This window comes from Chinchilla lanigera, unplaced genomic scaffold (assembly GCF_000276665.1).
Source record: "Chinchilla lanigera isolate Chin_1 unplaced genomic scaffold, ChiLan1.0 scaffold00021, whole genome shotgun sequence".
NCBI lineage: Eukaryota > Metazoa > Chordata > Mammalia > Rodentia > Chinchillidae > Chinchilla > Chinchilla lanigera.
Genome location: NW_004955422.1, coordinates 17,267,751 through 17,284,514, shown reverse-complemented (window position 1 = coordinate 17,284,514; position 16,764 = coordinate 17,267,751). Strand labels below are relative to the sequence as shown.

Genomic DNA, 16,764 nt, shown 5'->3' with positions numbered 1-16,764 from the left:
GGGTTTTTTGTTTTTTATACCTTGAAATTGTCCTCTCTCATACTGTGAGATTTAACCATTTAATTTTAGAGGTTCTGTATTAATTCTTTGTTAAGAATGCAGACTGGGACCGGGAATATAGCTCAGCACCACAAGCACCTGTCTGGCAAGTGCAAGGTCCTGAGTTCGATTCCCAGTATTCCCCTGCCCCCCATAAAACAAAAATGTAGATCACATGGTTTCATAAAAGGGAATTTTGCTTTTTCCATCTTACGTATGTTTTTTCCTTGTTTCCTAATATGTAAAGGAATATTTTAAAATATTCTGCTTTTGTTTTGGAAATTTTTGTTTAAAAAGTAGACATGAAAAACTTATCAGGCTTTAAGAAAAAAACTTAAGTAACTCAAGCAGACTTCATGAGCAGCTCTGCAGTAAAGGAGAGTTTCATTGTAGTCCAGGCAATACTCAGTTCCATTACATACTGCCAATAAACCTGTCATGTTACTGTGTAAATATCTGTGTACCTCGTGGAACGGCATGATGTACAGCAAAGAATGTGTGTTCAATTCCCCTTTGAGCCAGACACCTGAAGACATTCACACCTGTGTTGAAATAAAGTCCTCATGAGCTCCATCTGTCAACCAACTTGGAGCACAATTCATTTGCAGTGCCATACATGGATTACAGATATATTCTATGGTAAGATGCAGTGGGGGGAAGCCGTATATAGCAAAGATGGTCAGACTTGTAGAGACCTGTTAACATTGCTGACTTCCCATTGAATTAGCTCTACTCCATAATTTTGCTTCCTATTGAGGCTTTCCAGTTGATCTTAAAACTTTGATCCCAAAGCTTTTCTTAAGTACTGTCTCCATTTAGTTGGAGGTCCTTCCAGTGCGGAATTTTGCATTGTAGTCTTTTGGTTATTTTGTTTTGATTTGATTTGTTGTTTTTTTAAGACAAGGACTTGCTATGTAGTTCAGTTTGGCCTTGAACTCATGTAGCTAAGGCTGACCTCAAACTTGAGAAAATCCTCCTGCCTCAGCCTCCTGAGTACTGGAATTACAGGCTTGTCCCACCATGCTCAGCTCTGTATTGCAGTATTTAGGGGCTACAGATCACTCAAGTTTTTAAGGGTGCCTAATCATACATAAATACCAGACCACCAAGAGATTTTAATTCACCCTCTAGGTTCATTTTCAAGTACAGAATGTTTTCAGAATGTATCTCAGTGGGGCTGAGTACCATGTTCTGGGGAAATAAGCTATTGTAAATATTTCTGTGAGCTCAACTTGGTAAATATAGTGGGCCTTGCTTACTCTTGGAAAAGTGGTAGAGTACCCACACATGAATGTAGTACGTGGCCTTAGTAAAAGCACTGCCTTTTTAACCATTCATCAGCAGAGGTAATAGTTTTTTTATCCCTGCCCCTTTCTCAGGTGGATGGATTAGATCTATTGCCTTTACTTAGTTGGTTTTAAGATGGCTCAAATACCTCTTTTTAAGGTGGCTCAGATACCTCTCTGAGGTTTGTTTCACATGTATTCATAGCTTAAGTTAGTACATACGGTAGGACTGGCCTGTGCTTGCTTTTCTGTTTACAACCAAGATACACTCATTTATACACTAAATACTTACCTGTCCTACTGGCTCCTGCCCTGAGGACTTCCTTGCTTACAGAGGATAACATCTTCCAGCCACCAGCTCCTGTTGCTTCTACTGCAACATTTTCATTAAACTCTTAAGATATCTGAAGGGCTTTAGTCTTCCCCAGTGTATGAAAAATATATGCACGGTAGGTTCATACACTGCCTAGGTTTTTATGTTGGGGGTTTATTACAAATAAAATTTGGGTTTGTAACTTTATACAAAGTCCTGGTTTAAGTAAGTCCTCAAACTGTAAAAATTGGCAAGGATTTAGAAAGTTAGATAATGAAATATTTTGTACTAACTTTGGAAAATTGAGTTTCCTTCTTGAGCTTCTATCTCCAGTAGGGGAAATGCATTTTTAAAGTGTTGGTGCTTATTTCCCATCATTGGCGTAGAGTATATGGAGGGGATGTACAATGGCAGGAACACTGCGTGTGTGAAATGCCTAAGGTGGAAGTGAAAGTTAAGTGTTGCCCCCCTAGGATAGGCAGGGGCCAGGGGTCGGCGGTGGATCCACACTGGGAGCAGTGAGAACACACGAAGTAGTGAGGAGTAAGAGGCAGCTTCTGCTTCTCGCTGGGTTTAATAATCACATCACACTCAGGGTTTTGTTTGGCAACCTACATGAAGAAATCACATATTTGCTTTTTCCTTTAACAATAGTTAGTAAAGCTGAAACTATTATGCAAGAAGGTAAAATCACAGAAGCTTTTTTTGCCCACAGCAACATCAGGAGTACTGTATATTTCACTTAGCATACATCGAGCTTGGCAAAAATGTTCTTAATGTATGTGTTAACTTTTTATTGCATTTGTTCCTGTTGATTTATTGGTATTCATTAATTCAGTATTCGAGTGCCTACTATGAACCAGACACAGAGGATAATAGTACTAAACAATATTGGCAAAAATCCATACTCCCATGGAGATGGCTAAACAAATGAGTCACACTCTGTGGGGAGCTAGAAAATGATTTGGGCAGAAGTGCAGTTTAAAATGAGGTGTTCTAGGGGAAGCTCACTGAGAAGATAACGTTGTGGAGACTTGATAGGAGGCAAGGAGGACCAAAGTGCCCCAAGATTGGATTATTGCTAGTGTGTCCAATCTGGATGTAATAAGCAGGCGAGGAAGAAAGTAGGAAAACACGAGGCCACAGAGACACTGAGCAGCCAGAATTTATATAGCCTTGTAGTCCATGGGGAGCATCTTGGTTTTCTGTCTTAGTGAGATGGGAACCTTTTAGATTTTGAACTAAAAAAAAAGTGGCATAATTTGATGTCCTTTTTTGAAAGGTTACTATGGCTGGTGGCAGGCTATAGAGGAACAGGAGTTAAGCGGAGGAGCCTTACAAGCTGTTTCCTGAGCATCAATCAAGGGGAGGGATTAGATGGCTTGCAGGAGTGAGCTAGTAGTAGACTTGGTGAAGATTAATGGCAGTGTAAGTTACATTGTGAAGGTAGGTGGGGCATATGTGAGTAGGTTAGAGGAGACACATTGACTGAGGGATTTAGCTGAAGAAGAGGGAAGGTGGCATTTCCTGAGCTGGAGATGGCTCAGAAGGAGCATGTTTGAAAATATACATTGTGGGCCAGGGATGTAGCTCAGGGGCACGCACCTGCCTGAAAATATACATCAGGAATTTGATTTTGTAGACGTTTAAGAGATGAACTTGGGTTTCTGATTAGTGAATTTCCCCCATGGGTAAATTATTCTTTTTAACTCATTTTATTAATGTTTTCAACCTGGAGCCACACGGGTAGAATCAGAATCACATTCTCCGTTAGTACAACTGTGAAGTGTGTATTACTTTTAATAGTAACTTGCTGAAACGAATTTATTTTTAGAGAAAAAACATGAATACCTCCTGGATTGCTTTGAGGAAACAATTTAAGTAGAGCTCCCTTAAGGAGTCACAACATCTGGCACATCGTAGTTGCTCAGCAGGCTTCCTCCTGACCTTAACTAATGAAGTGATAAACACTAACTTTGTAGGAAAAAGTACAAATACCAGGACATACTGTATCCCATTAGCCCTAAGATGAGACTGTGCTACAAGCAGCCAACCCTATTTTATTCTCTTTTCTTCTGTTCTACTAGCTTGCACTTTGAATTTTCCTCTCTTTTTGTGCCCTACAGTGAGGTTGCACCCCTCCATCACATGCTGACCCGGCATAACATATGCTGTAGCTTTTTAGGCAAGTACCCCAAGGTTCTTCTAAATCCACTTGGGTATAGTTGTTGCAGAAGATGGCAGGTGTGGCCACCAAGCATAGCCACACACTGGTGAGGCTTTCCTGGGCCATGCCCATTCCCTCATGTCTCCCTGATAACTTACTGAGGCTATTGTTAACCTGAGCAGAGTCCTTCAGTGATAATAAACTGTGCCTCTGATTTTCTCAGGCCAGATTCAACAGTGGAGTACAAGTGCTGTATACCTCAGGGGAATGGAGAGGGAAGTAATTGGAAATATTGAATTAGTATAGTTTAATTTCACTTGGGGTTCATGTCTTTACCAAAGATTACCAGAAGGAAAAGTCAATCTTATTTAAGCAGTGATTTATTGAGAACTTCACAAACCATACTTCAGACAGGCCTATTTGGATTGTACTTTGAGCTTCTTGAACTAATGTCAGAACAGCTTCCGAAGCAGACCAGGCCAGTCCCAAAAGTCCCTGCTTTTAGGCACATTCTTATGTTATCAGTTTATCAACACATCAGCAAGTAACAGATGCTTGTATCTTCCCCTAAGGACCTTATTCTTTGCCCAGAACACTTCTACAAAATGTAAGGAATAAATACTTCAGAGAATATAGTGCCTGTTACCCTCAAGTATAAGGCTTGTTTCTAGAATTTTGTAAGCTCCTTATATTTATCACTTGCTATATACCAGTTCTTTTAGTAATACTTAATTATTTGTGTATATTGGTTCCTAATTACCAACACATTTCCCTTTCCCTGATACTATTATTGTGGCATGTATGAATACTTCATGTCTGTATTTTTTATTGTTGAGAGTTGGTTGTACATCCTGGGTGCAGGAAGGTACATCTTCCTGGGCAACTTTGGGGTGTTTGGGGGGCAGGGGACTGTTGGATCAAATCATATTTACTGCTCATGGCCAATATGGGCAGAAAATTCAAGAATTTTAGGTACAGTGGTTGTATTTAAATCTGACTGTTCTTGTGGCCTATTAGTAATCCCTGGGGAATTGCAGTTTTATCCTATAGGCCTGGCATATACCAACTATTTTTATGTTTGAGACATACTACTATTTCAACCTTTTTCCCCTTGCGTAAATGTTTAATTGGTGATAATTCTAAAAGTATTTCAGTGGAGTAACTCTTGTCTTTTTTAAAAATCTGATTTCTAGCTGTGGTAGTACTGAGGAGTGAAATAACCAGAAAAGGGCAGCAGAAGGGCTGGTAGCCAGACTGAGGGAAGTGTACCCTTGATGATTGGGTGGGTTTGACGATTTAACTGTTACTTTTGTTTTTTCTGTTACACATTGAGAGAAAAACTGAATGTGATTTTTTTCCGTAAAAATGCTAATACAAATGTCCAAAACTTTTTCTATGTTAAATAGTTTTTTACATTTTTATGCATATAGGTTACAACCTGCCATATTCATTCATCCAGTGATGATGAAATTGACTTTAAAGAAACGGGTTTCTCACAGGATTCCTCTTTGCAGCAAGTGAGTCATGCCTAAAGCTTTGCTCTTTGTTTTTATTTTAAATGCTTAGTTTAGTTGCCATTTGTCAATCAGCTTTGGAGTCAGATTATGTATTAGAATGTGATTTGGGGTTACTTATTAGTTAGGCCAAAGCATTTAAAATAGGAATGGTTGGGTACAGGAGAGGTAGGTTTATACTGAGATATTTTCAGGGAAGTTGGAGTAGTTGGCAAGTCATCTAACACATGCCTATTATGCAGACTTTACAATAGTTGAGTTGTTTAAATAGATTGGTGTGGTAGAGACACGCAGGTAAGAATAATAGAGAAATAAGGTTTTTAACATGTAAGAGTAAACTTTCACCAATATCCTGAACCAAATGGCTTATTAAAATACCTTTTGCTGTTAATGGTATGTTTCTAATATCTTGTAAGTTCTATTACAGTGACATATATTTAGATTTAGTTGAAATAATGCATTACTCCCCCTGCTTCTCTGCCCCAAATTCATCTCCATTTGTCAGCTGCTTTTAATCTTTGTTGGGGGGAATGATAGAACTAATAAGTGTATTGATTTATCATCCATTGAGTTTTACTTTTCTTTTGTCAAGTTTCAGAGCTAAAAATAGAAACCCAATAGCCAGTGATCAGCCCTTTATATGGAAATTGTCCTTAGCCAGGACCAGAAGGTCTTGGCATAATAATTGCTTTGGTATGACAGTCGAATTAAAGCCATGCCTTCCCACCCTACACTGAACATTGCTTGGCTTCTTTTTTCTCGGTCTTTAAACTTCATCTTTTATTAGGACCTGCACAGAGCTCCTGGTACTTGTGCTGATTGGTCTTTGACTTCCAGGTTGTAGTATCTGTCAACTTGGGGCTAAGCAATTGCTTGGATTTGGTAGACAGATTAGCATTTACCTTTTCCAGATAGGTCTGAAGAGGCATTTCTACTTGGCTGCCTTCCTTCTGATTCCTGACACTGCTGCCCTTTGGCAGCTGGCTCCCAAGTACTGTACAGTTAGGGAGCAGCCAACCCATAGGGAGTGCTGTTGAGTATCAATGCCTTCTTGAAGATAGACACTGTCTTGCTTTGTGGTAGTACTGGCCATCCAGGTGGGCCACCTGGCATAGTGTGAGCCCTGGTGCCTACAAGTCACCCTTTTTTGTTCCTACAATGCTCTGGTATTGTCCCAGGAAGCATATTGACAGTGACTTTTCCACTGAAGCACCTGTGGATAGTGAAACAACCAACTCACCTAAGAATAAATGCAAATACTCTTTTGGGTCATTGCTCTGCCTCCTGAGCTTGGTAGTATCAAATGTAAATTACCAAGGTGATTTGGTACCTGTTGAAATCTAGCATTGAGAGAGGGAATACCACCCTAAACATCTGTTTGTAAATATGGTAATAAACTTGGAACTTACTGTTCTTTTTTTCTTTTTTTGATGGTGGTAGGGGTTAACCCAGGACAATGTGTAGGCTAGACTTGTACTCTACCAATGAGCTATGTTGTTGGGCCCAAAATTCCAACAAGAACTCACTTAATTTTAAGGTATCTAGAAAGTGGATCCCCTTATTTCTCATGGTATCAGGTTCAAGGGCCATGGACTGTTCTTTTTCTTACCTTTTTTTCTTAAGATTGACTGCTGGTAACATATGAAACAACCCAGGTCATAAAACTGACTTAGTAACACAACCCTCACCAAGCTCCTAGTCTTGTGAATTTTATCCACTTCTTGTGGAAGTGTAGAAGGAAAAATAATTATACTTAATTATCAACAGATTTCCAGTAAACTTTTCTTGGTATATTTAAACTAACCAGGGATTATATTGAAACTAAGAAACATAATTCAAAACCTTTTTTTAAAAAAGATTAAGAGTTTCATCATAGTCTGTTATAATCAGAATATTAATTTACAGACATATCAAATTTCTCATTCATACTTGAAATTCAGCTTCCTGTTGACCAGTCCCCTGAGAATAGAGAGCTCAGGGCAGGTCATTTAACCAGGTAACCATGTCACAGGTGGGGCCATATTTGCTGTGGGTAATGTCTTACCACATCTGTACCCCTGTGCATTTTGTTCTGGACCCCTGGTCCTTTCTGGTTTCTTAACATCTAGTGCTGTCTCCCCATCCTAATTCTGCTCCCAGAAGCGTGAAGGTAAGAGTTCTTTCTCTGCCGTGTCAAGAATTCAGGCCAGCACTTCAGATGGGTACTGCTAATGATCTGATACCTCTACCACCCTACCTCATGTACAGGCTTGGGATAGGCAGTCAGATCAGTTTAATTCACTAGTACTTTCTGTGCCCTAGATGATAGGACTCTTCATGAGATTTGCCTGATAAAGTGGTTAGCTTACTTCCCACCAGAGCCTTGAACAGTCTCTGATGTTGACCAGAATGATAGTACTGGAACGTGTGGTTTATAATTACATGACCTGTAGTGCTTTCCCGATTTGGATATCTAAAAAATTCAGAGCATTTTTAATATAATTTTAAGTAAAAAAATAGTTAATCCTCATTTATGTGGGTTTGTAAGCTTTGATAGCTTTATTAGTAAAAATTCAATTTGAAACATATAGTTGTTTACTGGTTTGTATATTCCTCAAACTTAAAATAGACCGAGAAATAATGAGGACTGTAACTTTTATCATTTTTTCCTTTTTAATTACTTCATGAAGTTACTTGTGTCTGACAGTTGCTGTATCCATATTTCTAGGTAGAGAGAATGAATGCAGAAATGTGTGTGTACATGTGAATGTTTATCTGTACATATATGTCTATGTACAGACATATGACATATATGTAGATACATGTGATACACTTACTATTTATGAAGAATTTAAGTATAGAAACATTTTGGGGAACAATTCCCCTTCACAGTGACCCCAAACAGTCATAATATGAACAATCATTAAGGTGCAAAAATACTGAAGAAAAGGAAAACAAAGGAAACAGCTAAGAATGACCCTTCCCTTTCATAGCAGATTGCTAGTACGTACGTAAGCTTGGAGCCTGGCTCATGCTGCTTGCTCAGCAGAATGACTGCATGGTTCTTTAGCACATCTTGAAAGTACCAGACATCCTTATCAGAGAAAAGACTCCATTCAGAGGAGTTGGTTTCTCTTCTATTTAATAGATATGAATGCTCTCCATCATGTTTTCCATTCATGTGCCCCAAACTCAGCTTAATACCCAGAACTTGTCCCACTCTTCTGTTTTCAACCAAATCTCCATGACTCAGCCTTGGTTTGCACTCTCTGCCTTACCCAGTGCAGTCCTTCGAAGTTGCCTCTGCAGATATATCATGAATAATGATCCAGCAGCAAGCTGCCTGCTGGCCCTCATGTACTCATATAATACCAACTGTGTGGACCAGAAGAGGGACAGCATGGAGGTGTGAATGAACACGGGGTGCTGGGTGTGCACTGTCTTGCATGAGAGGAAAATGAGATTGGGAATCTCCTTATGTGTCCAAGCTGGATACAGCTTTTTTCAGATCTAAGCAAAAGATACCTTCCAAAGCCAAATATATAAGGTTTATTTTTAAATTACTTACAGTATGGATTATCCATGCCATAATTCCCTGTCACCTAATTAATTCATTAGGAATTAGTGGTAAAGGTATTTCTGCAATGTGCATCTGCAGGATGAAATCTGTGGGCTTTCCTTGGTGTGGACCCAAGAACTCACTATGACTCAGGGATCAGGGTGGGAGTTGCTGCCTCCCAGCAAGTAGCTTCAGGCGTGCCTTCAGTTCAGCTAACAGCTTCTGCGGCCGTCGTGGGGCTGCCTTTGGGAAACAGCAGTGCCAACCATGGGCAGCACACACACCGTTACGTGGTCTTGTGTTTAGTGTTAGGTTAGTATGACGAGGTGGCAGTTGCTTGTCTTCATGTGTTCTTTACTACTTCTGATTAATCAGCATACTCCCTAATTTTACTTGTTCCTTGGGCCCACTTGTTCAAGCTCAGAGTATCAACATTTTTGTGGAGTCCACAACATTCCCCCATTTTTCAACTAAGAAAACCCAGGTGAATCACTAGATAATGATGGAAAGAAACAGCTGGCTTTCCCATGTGCCTGCTAGTGTTCTAGGCTTTCTTGAATGATCTCAAAGGGTTAAAACCTTCTGTTTTCTACTTAAGGTAGGTAGTGTAGAAGTTATTTCTGTCTTACATTCTTTCTAGCCTCTAAGACTTGTCTTTTTTTTTTTTTTTTTTTTTAAGAAAATGAACTGTCGTAAATGTTTTGTTTGTAGGATCATGATTGTGTTTATCAGTTACTTTTCCTTCTACGTTGTTTTGCTGTGGTGGATCGGGTTGGAAAATGGCAAGGAGGGGAGTGGCGGGGAGTTGCATGTTGGATCTCAGGGTAAAGTTGGTCGTGTCTGTAAGGTGACTGACACACTTCATAATTTCAGACTGCTACATGTCACTCAGTCACATCTTCAAATAAGGCTTAAATCTGTCTCTAAACAACAGAGGACAGTGGCCACTTAATATTTTTTATTTTGATAATGTACATTAGAACAATTTGTGGACCAAATTTCAAGCATTATCCCTTTTTTTGGCAAAATGTGTCTGAAATTATTTGATTTTTTTTTTAGAAAAACACACCAACTTTTAAAGCCATATGGCTACATAAATAAGATGATTTCTGGAACACAAATGGGCAAATAGTATGTAGAATGTCATTAGAATCATGATATCACTGTCACTGGTCCTGGGGTTGCCAGGCCTTTTCTGATTATCAGATGCAACAAATGACGTCCAATTTTATTGACCAGTTTGGCTTCAACGATGAGAAGTTTGCAGACCAAGATGACATTGGCAAGTGAGTATGTTTTCCTGTTTGTGTAATTGCCTCATATAGTGCTGCTTTTTGTGAGACTTTTTTTTAAAAAAAATTCTGCTGGGTTCTTGGTCCTCTCTGGTGGCGTTCTTGAGTTAGGAGGAATATTCCCTTCTTGTGGCCCTGTAAGTCCAACCATGAGGCTGACTACTTAAGGACCGTTAGGACTTAAAGTATCTCCTCAAGGAAAAATGCAGTCTTGATTGGACTTCACCTCTTCCACAGAGGTTTATTTTCATTAGATTGTCCTTCTTTTAGGAGCCCAAGTCATCATTCTGCTCTTCTAGGTAGTGTTAAATAGCATTACCTGAAGTTCACAGCCCCTATGCTGTTCGTTACTTGGTTTGAAGTGTGTTCACTTACAGAATGTGTGATGGGATTTTATATTCCAGCAGATGACCAGGATGGCAGAAGCAGCTGTGCCCTGTGTGTATGTGGTCTTGTAGGAGACTTATTGTAAGGGAAAGTTGGACTTTGAGGAGAACCATATAGTGAAATCGTTCATTCTGCAATCAGGGTAACAGGCACAGAGCAGAAATTACAGATGCACAGTATCAGTGAATAGAGAATGTGTAAGTGACTCACAGAAATGAACACCAGTGATGTAGCCTGACCTTGGGAGAGGGGAGATACATGTAAACATAGTGTTTTTGAAATGAACATTACAACTTATAGTGAACAATTTGAAGAAAAATTGGCAGCTAACAAATACTGGATGCCATCTCTCACAGAAGATCACAGTTATCGCCATGAATACTTGGTATCCGCTATGGTGCTTTAGCAGTCAATTCTCAATAATTTGTTGAACTGCAGCCAGTGGAGTCTGTTGTTTACTACATATTGCCATTTATAGTATGTGAGAAGTTAAAATTTTTTTTATAGCACACTTAATGCTATAAACATGCTGTTCTGGCATAATGGAACGGAGACTCCACTGTAAATAGCAGGAGGGGATGTCTGTCAGCTGCCTTAGGATTAGTTTGTCTTAATCCAGAAAGAGCAAGAACACTCCATGAGGTTACCTGTTTGCCCTGGGAGCAAGATTGGTTCCCCACCTCACACCAGAACCCGCGGTCCCCACATTCCCCATTTGATGTCTCAGCATTGACTGTCTGGAGTCTGGCAGAGTGTTATAGTCAGGAATCCATCTTCTCTGTAAAACTTGGTGCTTAGAATAGTGATTATTAGAACAGATCTTCTCAAGCTAGCCTTACCTGCTCAAAAAACAAGTTTAATGGGCTATAAGTTTTATTCCCTACCATCTTCTTGGATTATGCCTTGTTGTAGCATAAGATTTCGAGGATGCCTGTGTATTTTGTGTATGAATTTGGCTAACTGGAGAAAGCTCAGTGCCTACTGATACTTTTGTACTTTTTTTTGTGGTTTGACTTGATTCTTTTTTGCAAGTAATTTCTTTTTGGGTGTGTGTGGTCAGTGGAACCATACACATGGGTCATGGGTGCTATAAATCCTTTTTAGGGTGTTTGAAAGGCTTATGTCTCAAAAGGCTTCCGTTTCACCCTTTCCCTCCTGAATACATTTCTTAATACTGCAGGAAATGACATCATTTAATACATGAAAACTGTTTTGCTTTCTGTGTATAGAGATTTTCATGATAATGTATTTTAAAGAAAATTTTATGAATACTATTCTTGGAGCCTCTGAGTAATTAACAAGTCTTATTACACTTATATTTTGTTTACAGTGTTTCTTTTGATCGGGTATCAGACATCAACTTTACTCTCAATACAAATGAAAGTGTAAGTATAACTATTTTCTGTCATGAGTAACATGGCATATAAGAAGTGGAAAAGTGGAAGGTGGAATTGGTTTCTGTGAGAGTCCAAGTGTAGTTGCCTTGATCACTGGGAGCCCATATCTTAGGTTGATATCACATGTGTCACCCACTCCTAATACCTACCTGGCAGCTGTGGGCATAAGTTTACAACCGTGGCTTAAATGTGACTGGGCTAATAACACCAGGGTCACTGGTGATGGCAGCATAGACCTTTGGCTATAAAGGGAAGACTGCAGGTTGTCTATCTTCTCTTCCCAGGATCAGGGCCAGTGTCTCACTACCATGCTGCTCTGAAAGCACCAAGACCGTCACAGTATTTGAGTAGGCAGAGTCTTGATTTTAATTTGCTTAGCCTGAGAGACCGCTGGTTTACTTGCTGGTGTGATGTTGCACAAACAACTGAGTAGGGCCACGGCAGCTCAGTGCTGCTTAGCTGGACAGGGGAGGTCAGAGAGAACAAAGCTTTCTTTTCCTTGTTGGCCAGATCTGCGATTGCATCTCCAGGGCAGAGGAAGTTCTTGGTCTCATACTGTTGTTCTCACTAGGTGACCTGAGTTCGTGAGGAGGGAATGGCATAGGCCTACTGTGTGCTGGTTTTGAACCCACTCTTTTTAGAGGAACTTCTTGTTACATACATAGAAACTAATATTAGATGCATACATTTTATTTTCATGTGATAGTTACTGTTTTTTTAAAAGCAATGCAAAAATTTACATTGGTAACTTTGAGGAGAAAATAGCTTGAATTTGTTTTGTTTTGTTTCCCTCATTCTTGTTTTTATTTAGGGAAATATCGCCTTGTTTGAAGCATGTTGTAAGGAAAGAATACAGCAGTTTGATGATGGTGGCTCTGATGAGGAGGATATCTGGGAGGAAAAGCACATTGCATTTACACCAGAATCCCAAAGAAGATCCAGGTGAAAGATAGTTCATTACACTCAAAATTGTACATAGCAGACGATTATGATGAGATACATAATGTACCCTCGCCAAACATATGCTTAATCCAGAGACCAGTGCTTTTATCAAGGTCAGAGGAAGTGCCCTGCTGAAATGACAGGTCAATTCTCTGGGCTGCAGTGCCACAGCCATAGCAAACTGCTTAAACGGATAGATGTGTAGACGTTATTCAGGGATGTTGTGGCCCCACATCTGTATGGGGAAAAAGATGCTCTATCATGCCATGCCTTTAACTAGATTAACGTTCGCTTAATGTGGCAATAGCAGCCCACTTATGTATTGCCTCAAATTGTTTCTAAAAGTTAATCTTATTTTAAATGACGGGGGTCTTGTCAGTTTATATCATCTGGGTCAATCCTGACCCTTTTTTAAAATCACTTTTTTAAATTTATTTTTTAATTTTTACTAGTACATGTTTACAGTGCATAGTAATTAGATTCATTGTGGGGAATTTGTACATGTATATTATGTATCTTAATTCTTTTTATTTCATTTGTAAGTCACTCATCACAACCCTCTTGCTTCAAGAGTTCTTATACAAATATGCATCATCAGAATCTTCATAGTTCAAAGAGATGATTAAAGGAATAGTTGAATTTTCATTTTTCGGTTTTATTAAGTAATGTTTTAACATGGCATAAAATCCTAGGAGAACAAGAAGGGTGTAAATGAAAAGTAAAATCCCTCCCATCTCTGGAGCATCCTAGTCCTCTTGCTGCATATCTGTCAGAGTTGCCTGTTGCTGAGTGTGTCTACATTTGTGTCTCTTAAGAATGCTCTTGCTGCAGGTTACTGAAGAGTGGGAAGTTGCTTAAACAAGGAGAATTTTTCTCACAATTTAGATCTGATAACAGTTTAATAAGCTTTTTAGACTTAGTTTCTTCTAGTTATTCCTGCTCTGTCATCATCTGCATGATGAGTTAGCACTGCTTGTGGATGGCAGGATAGCTGCTGCAGCTCCTGGAGCTGGACAGCCAGAGCCAGATATCTTCATGGTGACTTGTTACAGGCCAAGACCAGTCAGATCTGTTTGTCACCATTCACGATGAGATCGTGTTTGTTGTGCGTGGATTCACTAAAGGGCCATTGCATATTGCTGTTTCTGTTCTGGAGGCAAAGTGGCCTCACATGTTATGACGGAGTGCAGTACATCCTTCGAGAACAGCACGTGTAGAGAACACACAGGATCGAGTGCAAAAGGAAGACAGTGGCCTGGGAGATAACACTCGATACCAGAAAGAACACAGGATGAGGAGAGAAAGGGTTTTTGTTTCTATAGCAACACTTCCAAGGTATAATTGACCTATAATAAACTGCATTTTAAGAAGTTATGCAGTGTGGTAAGTTTTAACATGTAGTCCATGAAACTGTCATCCTAGTAAAGACCATGAGCTAACTCTTCAGCCCCAAAAGTTGTCTCATGTCCTTTTGTAAAACCTTAACCCCTTCCTGACCTCTGTTAGTTTTTCATTTAAATTAGTTTGTGATTTCTAGAGTTATATAAGTGAAACTGTATATTACACACTTTTTGATTTTTTTCATTCTACATAATTACTTTGAGAACTATAATGAATGATGTATTCATAGCTCATTTCTTTTTATTGGTGAGTAGTAAGTATTCCATCAAATGGGTGTACTACAGTTTGCGTGTTTATTTTCCTATTACTGGACATTTGGGTTGTTTCTAGATTTGGCTGTGAATCACTTGAAGATAAACCATGACAGACCCTAAAGCAATCGCTAAAACAAGCTAGGAGCTAATGTTAACAAACCAGAAAGGAAATCATTAAAAAATCATCAAATCATTAAAAAATTATCAAATCATTAAAAAATGCCAAATGAAGGCAGAAAAACACAACAGTGGGCAACTGGGACAAACAGAAGGAACAGCAAGACAATAGAACTAATCCTGAATAACTGTAAAGTAAACAGTCCCATGCCCTCATTCAGAGGCAGCAGGGCTGGCTGGACCTGTAGCTCAGTGGTAGAACACTTGGGCAAGGTCTCCTGGGTTCAGCACACATGTATGCGGATGGATGGTTGGGTGGGTGGAAAGAAGGAAGGAAGGAAGGAATACAATATGGCAGAGATTGTCCTGTTGGAAAAACAAGACCTAACTTATGCATATATAAGAAACAAAAGAATAAAAAACGTTAAAAGTGAAAAAAAATCAGTGCTAATTTTTTAAAAACTAGAACATCCATGTTAAACTCATAGTTGATTTCAAAGAAAAAGAATAAAGTCATATAATAATAAAGGAGTTGATTTATTCAGAGAACAGCTAATCTTAAATGTGTACATATACCTAATGACAGCTTCAGTGGAGCAGAAACTAATAGAACTAAAGTGGAGAATCCACATTTACGGGCAAATAGTTTAATACTCTCTCACAGTAACTGGTGAAAGAGGCAGGGATTATAAGGAAATAGAATACTTAAACAGCACTGTCCACTGGTTTATCCTTCTTGTGCATTTATAAAACACTGTACCCAACAACAACAGAAGACACTTTCATTTAGGTTTATGAAATATTTACCATGTTCAGCTCTTAAAGTGAATCTCAATAAATTCTAAAGGGTTCAGGCCATTTTCTAGGAATGGAATTAGAATCAGTAGCAAAAAGATCTCTGGCAAATCTCCAAATATTTAGAAATTTGAGTAACACATGGGTTAGAAAAAGAAATCACAGTATGTATTTTGAATTGAAAGAAAATGAAAATAGTGTATCCAAAATACACAGTATGTATTTTGAATTGAAAGAAAATGAAAATGGTATATCCAGATTTGAGAAATGCAGCTAAATCAGTACTTAGAGAATTGTTTCTAGCACTAACTGAATATATTAGAAAGGAAGAAAATCAATAGCTTTAGCTTGTACATTAAGAAACCAGAGAAAGCCGAGTGCGGTGGCACACCTGTGGTGGCACACCTGTAATCGCAGCACTCTGGAGGCTGAGGCCGGAGCTTTGCCAAGAGTTCGAGGACACCCTGCGCTACATAATGAGTTCAAGGCCGGCCTGAATTAGAAGCAAAAGACTAGATTAGGGGGCTGGGGATTTAGCTCAGCGGCAAAGCGCCTGCCTGGCAAGCGCAAGGTCGCGAGTTCGGTTCCCGGTACCGGAGAAAAACCAAAAAAAAAAAGACTAGGTTAAACTCAAGCAGAAATAAGTAATATAAAGATTCTAGTATAATTCAGTGAAATACAAAATAGAAAAACAGTAGAGGAGATTAATAAATCCAGACATTATTATAAAAATAAATCTAGACATTGATCTTGGAGAAGATCAATAAAAATGTTAAATTTTTAGCCAGAATGGTCAGGAAAAAAAGAAGATACAGATTATTGGCATCAAGAATGAGAGGTGACATCATTGTAGATTCTGGACATTAGATTTAAAAAGTAGGGAATATTATGAACAGCTCTATGCCAGTGAACCTGACAACCTAAATGGTCTTTGAAAGACAAAACTACAAAAATCCAAGCAAGAGAAAGATAACCTGAATAGACTTATATCTAGTAAAGAAGTTGCAATTTTAATTTAGAACATTCCATTACACACACACAAAAATTTCAAGCTAAGCATGGTGGCACACACTATAATCCCAGCACTTGAGAGGCTGAGGCAGGGGGGTCACTGCAAGTTTGAGGCCAGCCTGGGCTAGTGAGTTCAAGGCCAACTTGGACATACATAGTGAGACCCTGTCTCAAAAAAATAAATTTCAGGCCCTAGCATCACTGATGAATTCTCCCAGGCATTTCTCGAAGAAATTTTACCAGTGCTATAAAAAGTCTCCAAGAAAATTGAAAAGAAATTGTTAACCATCCATCCAGTTGTATGAGACACA

General features: G+C 39.0%; 1 protein-coding gene across 12 annotated transcripts in view; it reads left to right on the top strand.

Moving 5' to 3' along the window:
- Nucleotides 1-16,764, top strand: part of Ppp6r3 (protein phosphatase 6, regulatory subunit 3) — a 140,738-nt gene that overhangs the window by 103,356 nt on the left and 20,618 nt on the right. For 4 of the 12 annotated variants that reach the window (XM_005384276.2, XM_005384272.2, XM_005384269.2 and 1 more), the window contains 4 exons: nucleotides 5,236-5,322; nucleotides 10,046-10,143; nucleotides 11,867-11,921; nucleotides 12,745-12,875. In XM_005384276.2, coding sequence (XP_005384333.1) covers nucleotides 5,236-5,322; nucleotides 10,046-10,143; nucleotides 11,867-11,921; nucleotides 12,745-12,875 — 371 coding nt within the window. The remainder of the gene's footprint in view (nucleotides 1-5,235; nucleotides 5,323-10,045; nucleotides 10,144-11,866; nucleotides 11,922-12,744; nucleotides 12,876-16,764) is intronic. The other 8 variants (XM_013514101.1, XM_013514098.1, XM_005384277.2 and 5 more) reach the window with 5 other exon arrangements.